This window comes from Hippocampus guttulatus, chromosome 9, assembly GCF_054856545.1.
Source record: "Hippocampus guttulatus isolate MCC_2025c chromosome 9, RoL_Hgut_1.0, whole genome shotgun sequence".
Classification (NCBI taxonomy): domain Eukaryota; kingdom Metazoa; phylum Chordata; class Actinopteri; order Syngnathiformes; family Syngnathidae; genus Hippocampus; species Hippocampus guttulatus.
The window spans coordinates 14,121,114-14,133,060 of record NC_141269.1 but is presented as its reverse complement, the minus strand read 5'-3'; the positions used below and the strand labels follow the sequence as shown (position 1 = coordinate 14,133,060).

The 11,947-nt window shown below is 42.3% G+C and overlaps 1 protein-coding gene across 1 annotated transcript; it reads left to right on the top strand.

Annotated features, from left to right (window-relative positions):
* Window positions 1–5,855: 5,855 nt before the first annotated feature.
* LOC147200454 (tubulin beta chain-like) lies at window positions 5,856–11,282 on the top strand. The gene is made up of 5 exons (XM_086119959.1): window positions 5,856–6,012; window positions 8,370–8,478; window positions 8,567–8,677; window positions 8,793–9,037; window positions 10,156–11,282. Exons 1-5 carry the CDS (start codon window positions 5,956–5,958, stop codon window positions 10,969–10,971), a joined length of 1,338 nt encoding a protein of 445 aa, XP_085976085.1. The 5' UTR covers window positions 5,856–5,955; the 3' UTR covers window positions 10,972–11,282.
* The last annotated feature ends 665 nt before the right edge of the window (window positions 11,283–11,947 follow it).

The following is an 11,947-nucleotide window of genomic DNA, read 5'->3' as shown; positions in this document are numbered from 1 at the left end:
TCGGTTTTGGATTCCGCCCCCCCAAAATTAATTCAAAACCGATGTCAGACCTAACTCGACAAAAGTTGTGTTCCCCAGGGTACAACCACAAGGCGCATCGATGATGTATCAAACACAGTACTGTCCACCCGGTTCCATTCAGATTGCGCCTTTTTAATTTGAAAGCAGTGCTACCTAAAACCATGTTTTTTTAACCGCTCAAGAAAGGAAGTCAGATCCAATTACAAATGGTGACTTGAATACATAAATGTTCATGCTCGGTGTGAACATGTGTATGTGTATAGCAGACCACTTGGAATATACTTATCAATACCAGCAGAACTGACATACATACTCAGATCAAAATGCGGTTGAACAAACACCATTTGGGGAATTCGCTTCTCTTTCCGATATGTGTTGCAAAGACGATTCGTATTTTGTGGCAGCCAATAGGAGCTGAGCTCAGCAAATTGATCCATTTGCCGTTGGGGCTTTTTATATTTGTATTTTAGTATGCCCAGTGACTCATGTATAAAAACACAACTGATTTCCATTGCTTTCACGTTGATCATAAATGTGACAGAGAAGCCCACTGTATGTGGTCTAAATTCAACACAAGCTAGAGAGCTTGCGTTGAATATCAATATACGGATAATCCCGCTGACAGGCATTCATGATTCGGGTGAACAAAGGAAATTCACTTCATACTGGAGGTCAGTGAAATTGAGAGAAGGCAGTGTCGATCAAAACGATGAGGCTTCATCTTCAACAAAATGCCTCTTATCTATTATTCATGAAAACATATTCAAGATTCATGAATAATTATATGATGGTTCCATCCCGTTTTCCCACAACGGGTCTCTCATCTTAAACAGCTGAAATTTTAATTTGATCCGAATGCCCATTTCCATCTATATACGTTGCGTGCACTGGTGGACGCCCTTTGAGTCAAAGTCAAAAAGGAACCATGAACATTTGCTGCACCAAGTCAGGATGAGTTATTTTGGGAGAAAGAACAATGACATAACAACACTGAAGCCACCATGGGAAGACATCCATCACAGTGGTGGATTTACACTTTTACAAAGAAAGGAAAAAACACTTGGCATTTGTTTTTATTAAGTGTGTGTGTGGGGGTGGAGGGTGAGAGAAAGAGAAAGAGAGAGAGAGAGTAAGAGGTGGTTGTGGGTGTGTCTAAGAGGAAGGGAAAGATGGTGTGTAAATTTTAATAACCCTTCACTGAGTGCTTTCCTAGTTGCAGAATGGACCCTCAGAAGTCAAACAAAATGGTTTTTCCAGGAGGAACCTTTCATTTGATCACATTTCGAACCGGTCTCTCTGTTTTTTTATGTCAAGATGTCTACTTTTAAGCTCTTATCCCACTGAGGGGTGAACATTTGTTGTGTATCGTGTAATGCATTGTCATGTATCCCCAACCCCCAATCCTCTATAGTTAATATATCTTGTTAGCACACAAGCAGCTCATCTGAATCAAGTTTAAATGAGTTTGCTGTAATCAGTGGTTAAGAATTTGCATTAGAAACACACATTCCACCACCTAAACTGGATCTGTATCAAAACAAGAACCATACAGCTAGCTTAGCCCCTGCCTGCTCCATAAACTTGTCCAAATTGTCACGGTAAGATGAAGAATTATCATTCAGGGGGCTTTATTATTATTATTTTTTTTGGTAGTTTCAAAGACCAACTGCACAACATACGGTGTAGAGTTTGTTTAAAGATTTGAACGGTTTCACCTTTTATCATGATGCATTTGCATGTGTTTGGGGATAAATTGTGAGATGGTGGTTCAGTTCAGGAAGATGAAATATAAACACGTTTGTGTATGGACGTGTGTTTATGTGGGTGCCCCCTTCATACCGCGGAGCTTGCTCATCATCAATGAGCAAATCTAAAATGCAAAGACTTTTTCGAGTAGGTGGGAGGTGAATTTCAAATGGCTGTAAACTAAACGGTTGTTACACACCAGACTTTATTAGAAGTACCAAGAACTAAACTGAGGCTCAGAGGGGATCGAGCCTTTTCTGTTGCTGGTCCCTCTCTCTGGAATGACCTCCCACTAAACATTCGGCAAGCCTCCTCGCTGCCCATCTTCAAAACCCTCCTCAAAACTCACTTGTATTCTTTGGCATTCGACTCAGCATGACTTAGATTTGTTCTTGGTTTTACTGTTTGGTGCTTTCTACCGCCTTTATTACCGATTTGTCTTACTGTTTATTGTGCATGTTAAATTGCTCCATGTACAGCACTTTGTATGCAGCGATGGCTGTTTGAAAGTGCTCTATAAATACTGTTGACTTGACTTGACTTGACTTGACAAATTGTTTTGTCTGGCGAGTAGATCATATAAAAATTACACCTGCGCTTTGGCATCATTTCTGCTCATACAGAAAAGTATGAAACAAACGATATACAGTATAACTTCTTGGGCTCAAAAGTGAGACAAACCTGTGTCTGGCTTTGCTGAGGAGACACGTGGAAGCACGCATTAAAGGATGTACATATCCAGCCAGTCGGTATACAGTATGTCCATTACTCATGCGTAAAAATAGGGTTTCAATGTTATTTTTTTTTCCCCCATGACATAAATTATTTACAAAAAATCAATAAGGAGTTGATTCACAGAAATCAGACACCTGGACAAACAGGTCATTCAAAAGAAAAAAGGTTTCATTTGGATGATATTTCGCGAGTCACTTATGGTGTCATGGTACACTCTCTTGTGTGCAGGTAATTGCTAAAATTAGGAAATATTATATTAATTAATTTTATCACTTTGACTTTCACTGCACAACACAAGGCACCAAATATTAATCATATTCAGGAGTAGTATTCATTTCACAATCAAATGTTCTATATTTTCTAGAAAGTGAAAACATTTTTCCAGAAACATTTACGCATGGTCATCTCTTAAATGCATCAGAATAACTTAAAATGTGAATTATTAACTTTTTTTGCCAACCACACAGTGAGCATACACAAGGCGTGGCTCAGGGTTTAACAGTTAGTACACAGAGAAAAACCACGCAGGCACGGGGAAACAAGGAAACATCACACAGGAAGGCCGGGATCGAACCTTGCAACTCTGCACTGTGAGGCCTGCGCGCTAACCGGGTGCCCACCGGGCCGCCCAAGCTCCAAACAATTAGAGTATACTTTTTTACATCAAATTTGAATTTGATGAGTACATTTTTCATAGCTTGACACAGCCAAACACACACACACACACAAAATGCTGGGGGGGGGGGGGGGGGTTATCTACCCAAGTGCGGGCTTTTGAAATGCGTTACCCACAATGAGTCCTTGATATCTGGAACTGACTCAGCAAGTGGGTTATTTTGCTCTGAATCACATCGTCAGACTTCTGTCCATCCAATCAACTTAAATCTGGTCAGTCCAGGCTCCATGAGGAGCAAATGACCAATGAGAGAACGTATCCTCTTGGCAAGGCAAATTATTTTGTGTACACTAGGTATATAATTCACATTGTCTGTGTTTTGTTACCTATTAAAATAATATCTTAAGTATGTGACATAGTCCTCGTCAGTCCGTTTCTTAATATCATTTGGCTGTCACAGACGAAGCGGTGAACAGCAATAGCTTTGATGTTTCTCATCTAAAACATGCACGGCAGGGGCCCTCGAGGACCGGAGTTATTTATTGTTTGGTGCAAAACCCAAATAAAACTCAATCATTTTACATAAATTCCCAGAAGTCAAGGTAGCATCTCAGCCCGGGACAGAAAGAGACTGGAGCGACTGGTCAGGAAGGCCAGTTCTGTCCTGGGTTGCTCCCTTGACACTCTGGAGGAGGTGGGCAACAGAAGGATGCTAACTAAGCTAAAAGCTATGATGGACAGTCCCTCCCACCCTCTCCAGCCCGCCCTGACAGCACTAGGTAGCTCCTTCAGCCAGAGACTGTTACACCCGCGCTGCAAGAAGGAGAGATACAGACGCTCGTTCCTACCAACTGCTGTCAGGCTGCTGAATAAAAAATAGCAACAATAATATTTAATAATTGAATGATGTGGAAAACAACTGTAAATAGCACTGCGATTTATCCATTTTGTATTTATATTGCACTTAATTGGACGGTGTTTGTTTGTTTTTTCTTCTTCTTTCTGCCTACATTCTTGCTGCTGGAGGCTGTAAATTTCCCCAGTGTGGGACTAATAAAGGATATCTTATCTTATCTTATCTTAACATTGTAGCAAGTTTTCACAGGCCTCATCAAATGACAAGGAAGGCCTTGATCTTGACACATGTGCACTAAAGATGTTTAATGCAATCCCTAGATACTAATTTGAACAACTTTTAACGAGTTAAAAGAAAGAAACTGAATGTGAAAATGTCCTACAGGGATAACTTTGCATGCACTCGAGATATTTAATGCGTGCATTTGCATAGTAAAAGTCATTTAGAGGGTTTTTTTTAAAATTTGGATTACAAAGAACACAGGGAGCTGACATTCAAATGAGCAGAGGGAGATAAATGGAGAAAGACTGATGACAAACAGTTGCTAACTAGCCTCTTGTGACAGCCAATCAACCGAACCAATCAGCCAGTCATCCAAACAGTGATCCTTAAGCATCAAGAATTTTGATTAAAAAAAATTCGTGTTTGCTAACAGCATTATTACTTCCTGATAATCAGCACAGAAACAAGAGTGGAGGGAGGGAACAAAGTACAAACACTTAAAAGTGCAACTTGCTTTGCAACGTGTAGATGGATTTTTGTCGCCACCGTGTGGTCACATGGGTTACTAAAATGTTGTTGGCTTGAAAACAAGCGCCCTTCGTTGCATCACCTTGTGTGGTTGACGCGGTTGAGACAAACAACAACAACAACAAGAACAAACAATGTATAATTTCATTTTTAAAAGCTTTATAAAAAATATGTTGAAGTGTGGAAGAAGAGCATCATAGAAGAGGAGTGGAACAATGTAACTATGAAAGTCTGCTCTGAAACAGACTTTGCCCACGGCCCATCTCTATGGAAACAAAGACTCTATTTGAAGACTGAATTTGGACACTGGCGTGCCGTCAAAACGCGTTAAAAAATATTTTGCGTGGCCTTCAAATTCGGCCTTTGGAAAACATAGCCTGCAAATTTGTACATAGCAAGTGACCATGAATGGAGAAGGCGGATGTTAAAGAATGTGCCAAACATATTTGATGGATTTATTGGCAGAAAATAAATCATCTGCCATTATTTTGAGGTACTTGGGATTAAAAAGTAAAGAGAGACTGAACCAGAGTGAGGTTTTGTGCTTGTGTTCGCTTAGCAAAAATTGTGACGAAGCAACTGTGTTATTTGGCACCACGTGAAACAACTGTGACACAGAATGTTTTTAGTGCTTTTAGTGCAACATGGTAAATTGCGTCCGACGTCAGTGTAATTAGGTACACATACTGTATATCGCCGATCAATAACAGATTAATGCGCATGTTGAATAGCCATCCTGCTGGGACAGAGGGGGAATATATTTTGATGCCTTGTCTACACATAGCCGTGCATTTATAAACCGAATATTACCTCCCCTCATCAATGAAAGAAACCACTGTTGAAAATCTAAACACCAAAAGAAATGATAATACTGTGCTGTACCTACTGTACCAATACATACAACTAATTATGTAGCTTCTGCAATCGAGTGGAAGGGTGTTTAATTGTCCCGCCACTAACTATTTGGCAATGGCATAGACAGTTGATGATGACTCTACCTCTATTCGGCCTGTGCCTGCCCAGATACTTTATCCAGTCATGCCGGTTAGTCGTTTCAGAGGATAAAAATGACGTCACGATCCAGGAAGCAGTTAAGTAGGACAGTGAGGTAAGGGCGGGCTAAAGCTGAGAACTACTTCACAGTGCACCTTCCTTCATCCATCACACTCTGCACACTGCGCACACTCTGTACACATTCAACACAAGAGCAGCTCCTGGTAGACACAGCAAGATGCGTGAAATTGTTCACCTGCAAGCCGGGCAATGTGGGAATCAGATTGGAGCAAAGGTACACTGATGACACGAATAATTGGCTGTCTGTTTTCTGTTGTTTGCTACTCACCACGAATACTAAACAGTACAACATTGGTTGACAAGTGCCAAGTAGGTGTGATAACACACTCTATGACTTGCCTGTCGAAATGTGATTTATTGCAAACGTTTTGCTATCTGTTAGTGTGCTGCTCCTTTGTGGCATTTTATTTGTCTTTCTAAATGACCGGCAAGTGGTGAAAAAAGAATTTCAATGTCTTCTTAAGAAGTCTTCTGAATGATGCTTGGTATCGTTGAAAACTATGTGAAAAGATGTGTTTAAATCTCTAAATCATTGTAGAAAGGTTATTACAGTTTACTAAAACGAAAACATTTTTGTTAACAAAATAACAAAAATGCTTCGAAAAGAATGAAGACTAACTGAAACAAAACCTTACGCTAGTGCTAACTAAAACTAAATATAATTGTAGTGAAAATGTCCTTTGCTTTATATTTGTCAATTAATATACATATTCTTTCAGAGTTCATTCGAGATGTAATTATTTTAGTATTGCTGTACTTCTGTACAGAAGAGGTACAGGTTTGCACGCGTGTATGTGCGTGTGTGTGTGGTGTCACAGCATGGGGCGCTGCAACAGGTTCATCTGAAGATGTTCTGTCTCGCTGCCAATTGTGTGAATGGACCCGACCTGTTCAAAGATTCAGTAACGTTTGTATAATGTTCGATTAAATTTGCAAGCCGTCACACATCATGTGTGCTACACCGGTCTGTTCAGATTCCTTTGCAGGGCGTAATTGTGGTAAATGCACTTGGTCACCCTTCCTTAAACCATGAAATAGTGTTACCCATGTGGTTTGTTAATGTCACACTGGATCCCTTTTGAACATATTATGTACCCATCCGTCCATTACCTGAACCGTTTATGCTCACGAGGGCCGCGGGCGTGCTGGAGCCTATCCCAGCTGTCTTCAGGCAGTAGGTGGGGTACACCTTGAACTGGTTGCCAGCCAATCGCAGGGCGGACATAGATGAACAACCATTTGTGCTCACACTCACACCTAGGGACAATTTAGAGTGTCCTATCAACCTGCGAAGCATGTTTTTGGAATGTGGGAGGAAAACGGGAGAAAATCCACACAGGCATGGAGAGAACACGCAAACTCCACACAGGAAGACCAGGGCCTGGAATCAAGCTCATGACCACAACACTGTTAGGTGGACGTGCTAAGCAGTCGACCATTATGATGTACCCACAGAATCATGTGGATGATACAATGTCAAAGAAGAATGCGTCTTTTTACAGTACAATGACAAATTGAACTTTGGGAATGTATTTTTTGTGCACTTAGCCATATTATTTGTGTGCTGGCCCGAGCAGAGTGCTTCTGCAATCTTTGTCACACTATACTGAGGCATGATTTTCATAACACAGACAACTAAATGTGTGTCGTGTACATTCATTGAATTGCCTTCATGATGTTTTGATTTTGGGCGGGCCCGGTGGTAGACCGGTTAGTGCGTCGGCCTCACAGTGCAGATGTGCAGGTTTCGATTCTGGCTCCGGCCTTCCTGTGTGGAGTTTGTATGTTCTCCCCGTGCCTGCGTGGGTTTTCTCCAGGTACTCCGGTTTCCTCCTACACTCCAGAAACATGCGTGGCAGGTTAATGGAACACTCTAAATTGTCCCTAGGTGTTAAGTGTGAGCGCAGCCGCCAGCGAATGACAAATGACGTACCAGCAAAGCATACGTTTTATCATTCTGTTTTTCATTCATTTGTAAATTGGTATGAGAAAAAGAGAATGAATGGAAATTGCGCTGATTCCAATTGTTCACTTCAAAAAGCAGCCAGGTTTTGGAACTACCTGAGTGCCACTGGTGCAGGGAGTGGCATAAAACCAGTATAGCTGCCCTGTGTTCCACTTTTGCTACAAAAGCAATTTTGCCAAGAAATATGTGCGTCTGACTAGAAGTCAAATCAGTTCAAGCATTTTACTGTTGACAGCAATAACCTAATATATGGAAACAATGAATCCTGCATGCTTTTCACACCCACAAACAAGCAGCAAGTGAAGGTACCCGCAGTGAAGGTCTGACAAAATCCCAATGAAATAATAGTTTTTTCGATAATATCAATTGTTCAAATAGTTCGAGCATTTGAATATTTAGGGAGTCCGTCTTAAATTGCTGTAGTTTCTAAATGACAGATGTGAAACTTCATTTCGTGACGATCTACTCCTTTGTAATATTTTGATGACTTTATTTCAAATTATCGTGGAGGTGTAGATGAAAACTAACTTGTTCAAATCATCCTGGGTTTGGCAGTACTTTGACGCAGAATATTTCCTGTGTGTGAATTGTTTTGCATGCACCAGTTTTGGGAGGTGATCAGTGACGAGCATGGCATCGACCCAACTGGATCCTACCATGGAGACCAGGAACTCCAACTGGATAGAATCAATGTCTACTACAACGAGGCGACAGGTCAGGAATCCCTAAACACAATTTGCAATGACTGATGTGTTTTTAGGGAATTCAAATCCAACCTTTAGTTGAACTATTTGACTCGCAGGAGGAAAGTATGTCCCAAGGGCGGTCTTGGTGGATTTGGAGCCAGGCACCATGGACTCAGTCCGATCTGGCCCATTTGGAAGAATATTTAGACCCGACAACTTTGTCTTTGGTAAGCTACACCTTTTCATGTTCCTTCTTGATAAATGCAAATATTATAAGAAAAGTCGTGATGGTATGAAATTCAATTGTGGCCAAGAAGATGAAAATGAGGTCTTCCTTTGCAGGCCAGAGTGGAGCGGGAAATAACTGGGCCAAGGGTCATTACACGGAGGGAGCCGAGTTGGTAGACTCAGTTCTGGATGTGGTGAGGAAGGAAGCTGAGGGATGTGACTGCCTACAGGGGTTCCAGCTTACACATTCCTTGGGTGGAGGGACCGGTTCTGGGATGGGAACCTTGCTCATCAGCAAGATCCGTGAGGAATACCCGGACCGCATCATGAACACCTTTAGTGTGGTGCCCTCTCCGAAGGTAAAACTCATGTCGCGCTCTCGTTTGGTAAGTGTCATTCCAGAACTAGAGGACAATTTAGGCGCTGACATTTTAAAAGATTGTACCATTTATTTGATATACTGTAGGTTACTTATGTACCTTCTGTCATCTAGTTTGATTGTTTGGCATGCGTTCTATATGTGGTTGATATAGGTTAAAAAAAAATTATGGAAAATCATGAATCCATTCATCCATATCTGAACCACTTTTTTTCTCATGAAGTATCATGGGCGTGCTGAAGCCTATCCCAGATGTCTTCAGGCAGGAGGCGGGGTTCACCTTCAACTGGTTGCCAGCCAATTCCATGGCACACATAGACAAGCAACCATTCACACCCATAATCCCGCCTAAGGACAATTTTGAGTCTGCCATTAACCTGTCATGCATGTTTTTGGAATGTGGCAGGAAACCGGAGTAACGGAAGAAAACCCACGCAGGCACAGGGACAACATGCAAACTCCACACAGGAAGGTCAAGGGCCCGAATTGAACCATGCACTGTGAGGCAGACGTGCAAACGGGCTGCTCCGGAAAATAATTATTTTTCATCAAAATAATTGGCCTTGGAACATTTCCCATTGCACACCTGATGATCTCGCACGGCATACTGGTTGAGAATTACAGACTCGGGGAGGTGTAGGAGACTGTTTGTTTGTGTTTTGTTGCATTATTTTCACTTTTCTGAGCGTTAGTGAAGTGATCATTAATTTACGTTTTTTCGGAGGCGGCCCTTGAACGGCAGTTGAGAAGGCGCGTAGTCCTACATCGATGTGTCTGTTTTCGCTTCAGTGTGAAACGAATTCATAAAGTGCATATTCTATAAACCAACAGGACAGCTCTGTTTGCTTCGGAGCTGCAACAGAGGGACAACAGAAGAAAGTATTTTAGGAACTCAAGAGATATTTGAATACGATACGACGGCTGAAGTACACAGCAAGTGCTTGTTTCTATATTTTGTACATCAATTATAATTGGGGTGGGGGAGACACAGAAAATGTCCTCTATTTCTGGAATGACCCTTGACAATTCAGCCTTGGTGGAGTTTTACACTCCGCTGAGTGAGATTATTTTATTTTAATTGCAACATTTTGCCTGCAGGTGTCCGACACAGTAGTGGAACCCTACAACGCCACTCTGTCCGTCCACCAGCTTGTCGAGAACACAGACGAGACCTACTGCATTGATAACGAAGCCTTGTATGACATCTGCTTCCGTACCCTCAAGCTGACCACGCCCACTTACGGAGACCTCAACCACCTGGTTTCCGCCACCATGAGTGGGGTGACAACCTGCTTGCGTTTTCCCGGGCAGCTGAACGCGGACCTCCGCAAACTGGCTGTCAACATGGTCCCCTTCCCTCGTTTGCACTTCTTCATGCCGGGCTTTGCCCCGCTCACGAGCAGGGGGAGCACCCAGTACAGAGCCCTCACCGTGCCTGAACTCACTCTGCAGATGTTTGATGCCAAAAATATGATGGCTGCCTGTGACCCCCGCCACGGGCGCTACCTCACCGTGGCTGCCATATTCCGCGGCCGCATGTCCATGAAGGAAGTGGATGAGCAAATGCTGAATGTGCAAAACAAGAACAGCAGCTACTTCGTCGAGTGGATCCCCAACAATGTCAAAACGGCCGTGTGTGACATCCCGCCGCGCGGCCTCAAGATGTCCGCCACGTTCATCGGCAACAGCACCGCCATCCAGGAGCTGTTCAAGCGCATCTCTGAGCAGTTCACCGCCATGTTTCGCCGCAAGGCTTTCCTCCATTGGTACACGGGCGAGGGCATGGATGAGATGGAGTTCACTGAGGCGGAGAGCAACATGAACGATTTGGTGTCCGAGTACCAGCAGTACCAGGACGCCAGCGCTGAGGAGGGGGGCTTTGAAGAGGAGGAGGAGTATGAGGAGGAGGCCTAAGACCTCTTTTTGTTTAATTCACCGCCTCCATGCGGGTACTGTAACCTTTTCCTGGGTCTGTATTGTCTGCACTATCACTCCTGCCTCTTTTTAGTGCCTCCAGATCTTTGCCATCTTCCATTTAAAGATGGCTTCACTGGATTCTCTTCCTTACCCCAGTGAACACATGGAAATCCGTCATCAGTCCTCTCTGAATGTTTTTTTTCTAACCTTTACACAATTCTATATCTGGGTCAAATGCAACACATTCTATTTGAATTCATTTGTTGAATCTGGTATTTGGCTTCAATAAATGTGTTGGTAAACAGCAATATTGGTGTTTTTTGTTTTTGTTCTTATCTGAGCCTGAGCATGCAGGACACTCCAGCCATTTTGTCATCAACCACAGCTATGTCACACTAACAAAAACACCAGGCACTACTCTTGCTTTTCTTTACTTGAGAAAAATGAAAATGATCATACAAAAATTATTCCAGGTAAATAAAATATAAAAACAACAAAAACTCCACTCAATGCTTCCCAGACCGCATGACTCCGACATTACCAGACCGATCCCTTCTGCCTTACTGACAGTTAAATACATATTAAGTACATGGCAAGTGGTGGCAACCACCACCTTGACCAAAAGACCTGCCACCTCGGTTGGGGTGTACTTGTGTTTTGACCGTTACAATATGTAGATAGATAGATAGATTTCAAAAAGCGCTATACTACCATGCTATCTGCAGAAGTCAGACAATTGTGAATAACAGGTTTGTAGTTTCAGATGTTCAGACATTTCTCACATTTATATTTCAGGAGAGTTCCAAATAAAGACAATTTATTACACACCTCTTGCATTACATCTGCGATTTGGCAGCTTCATGTCAATAGTCTGCAGGTCATGAAAAAAAAAAACCTAAATATTCGGGATTTTGCATGTGGTGGTGAAGTGAATATCAAAGTTTTGAATTTGTGGCATGGTGTCATATGCTTC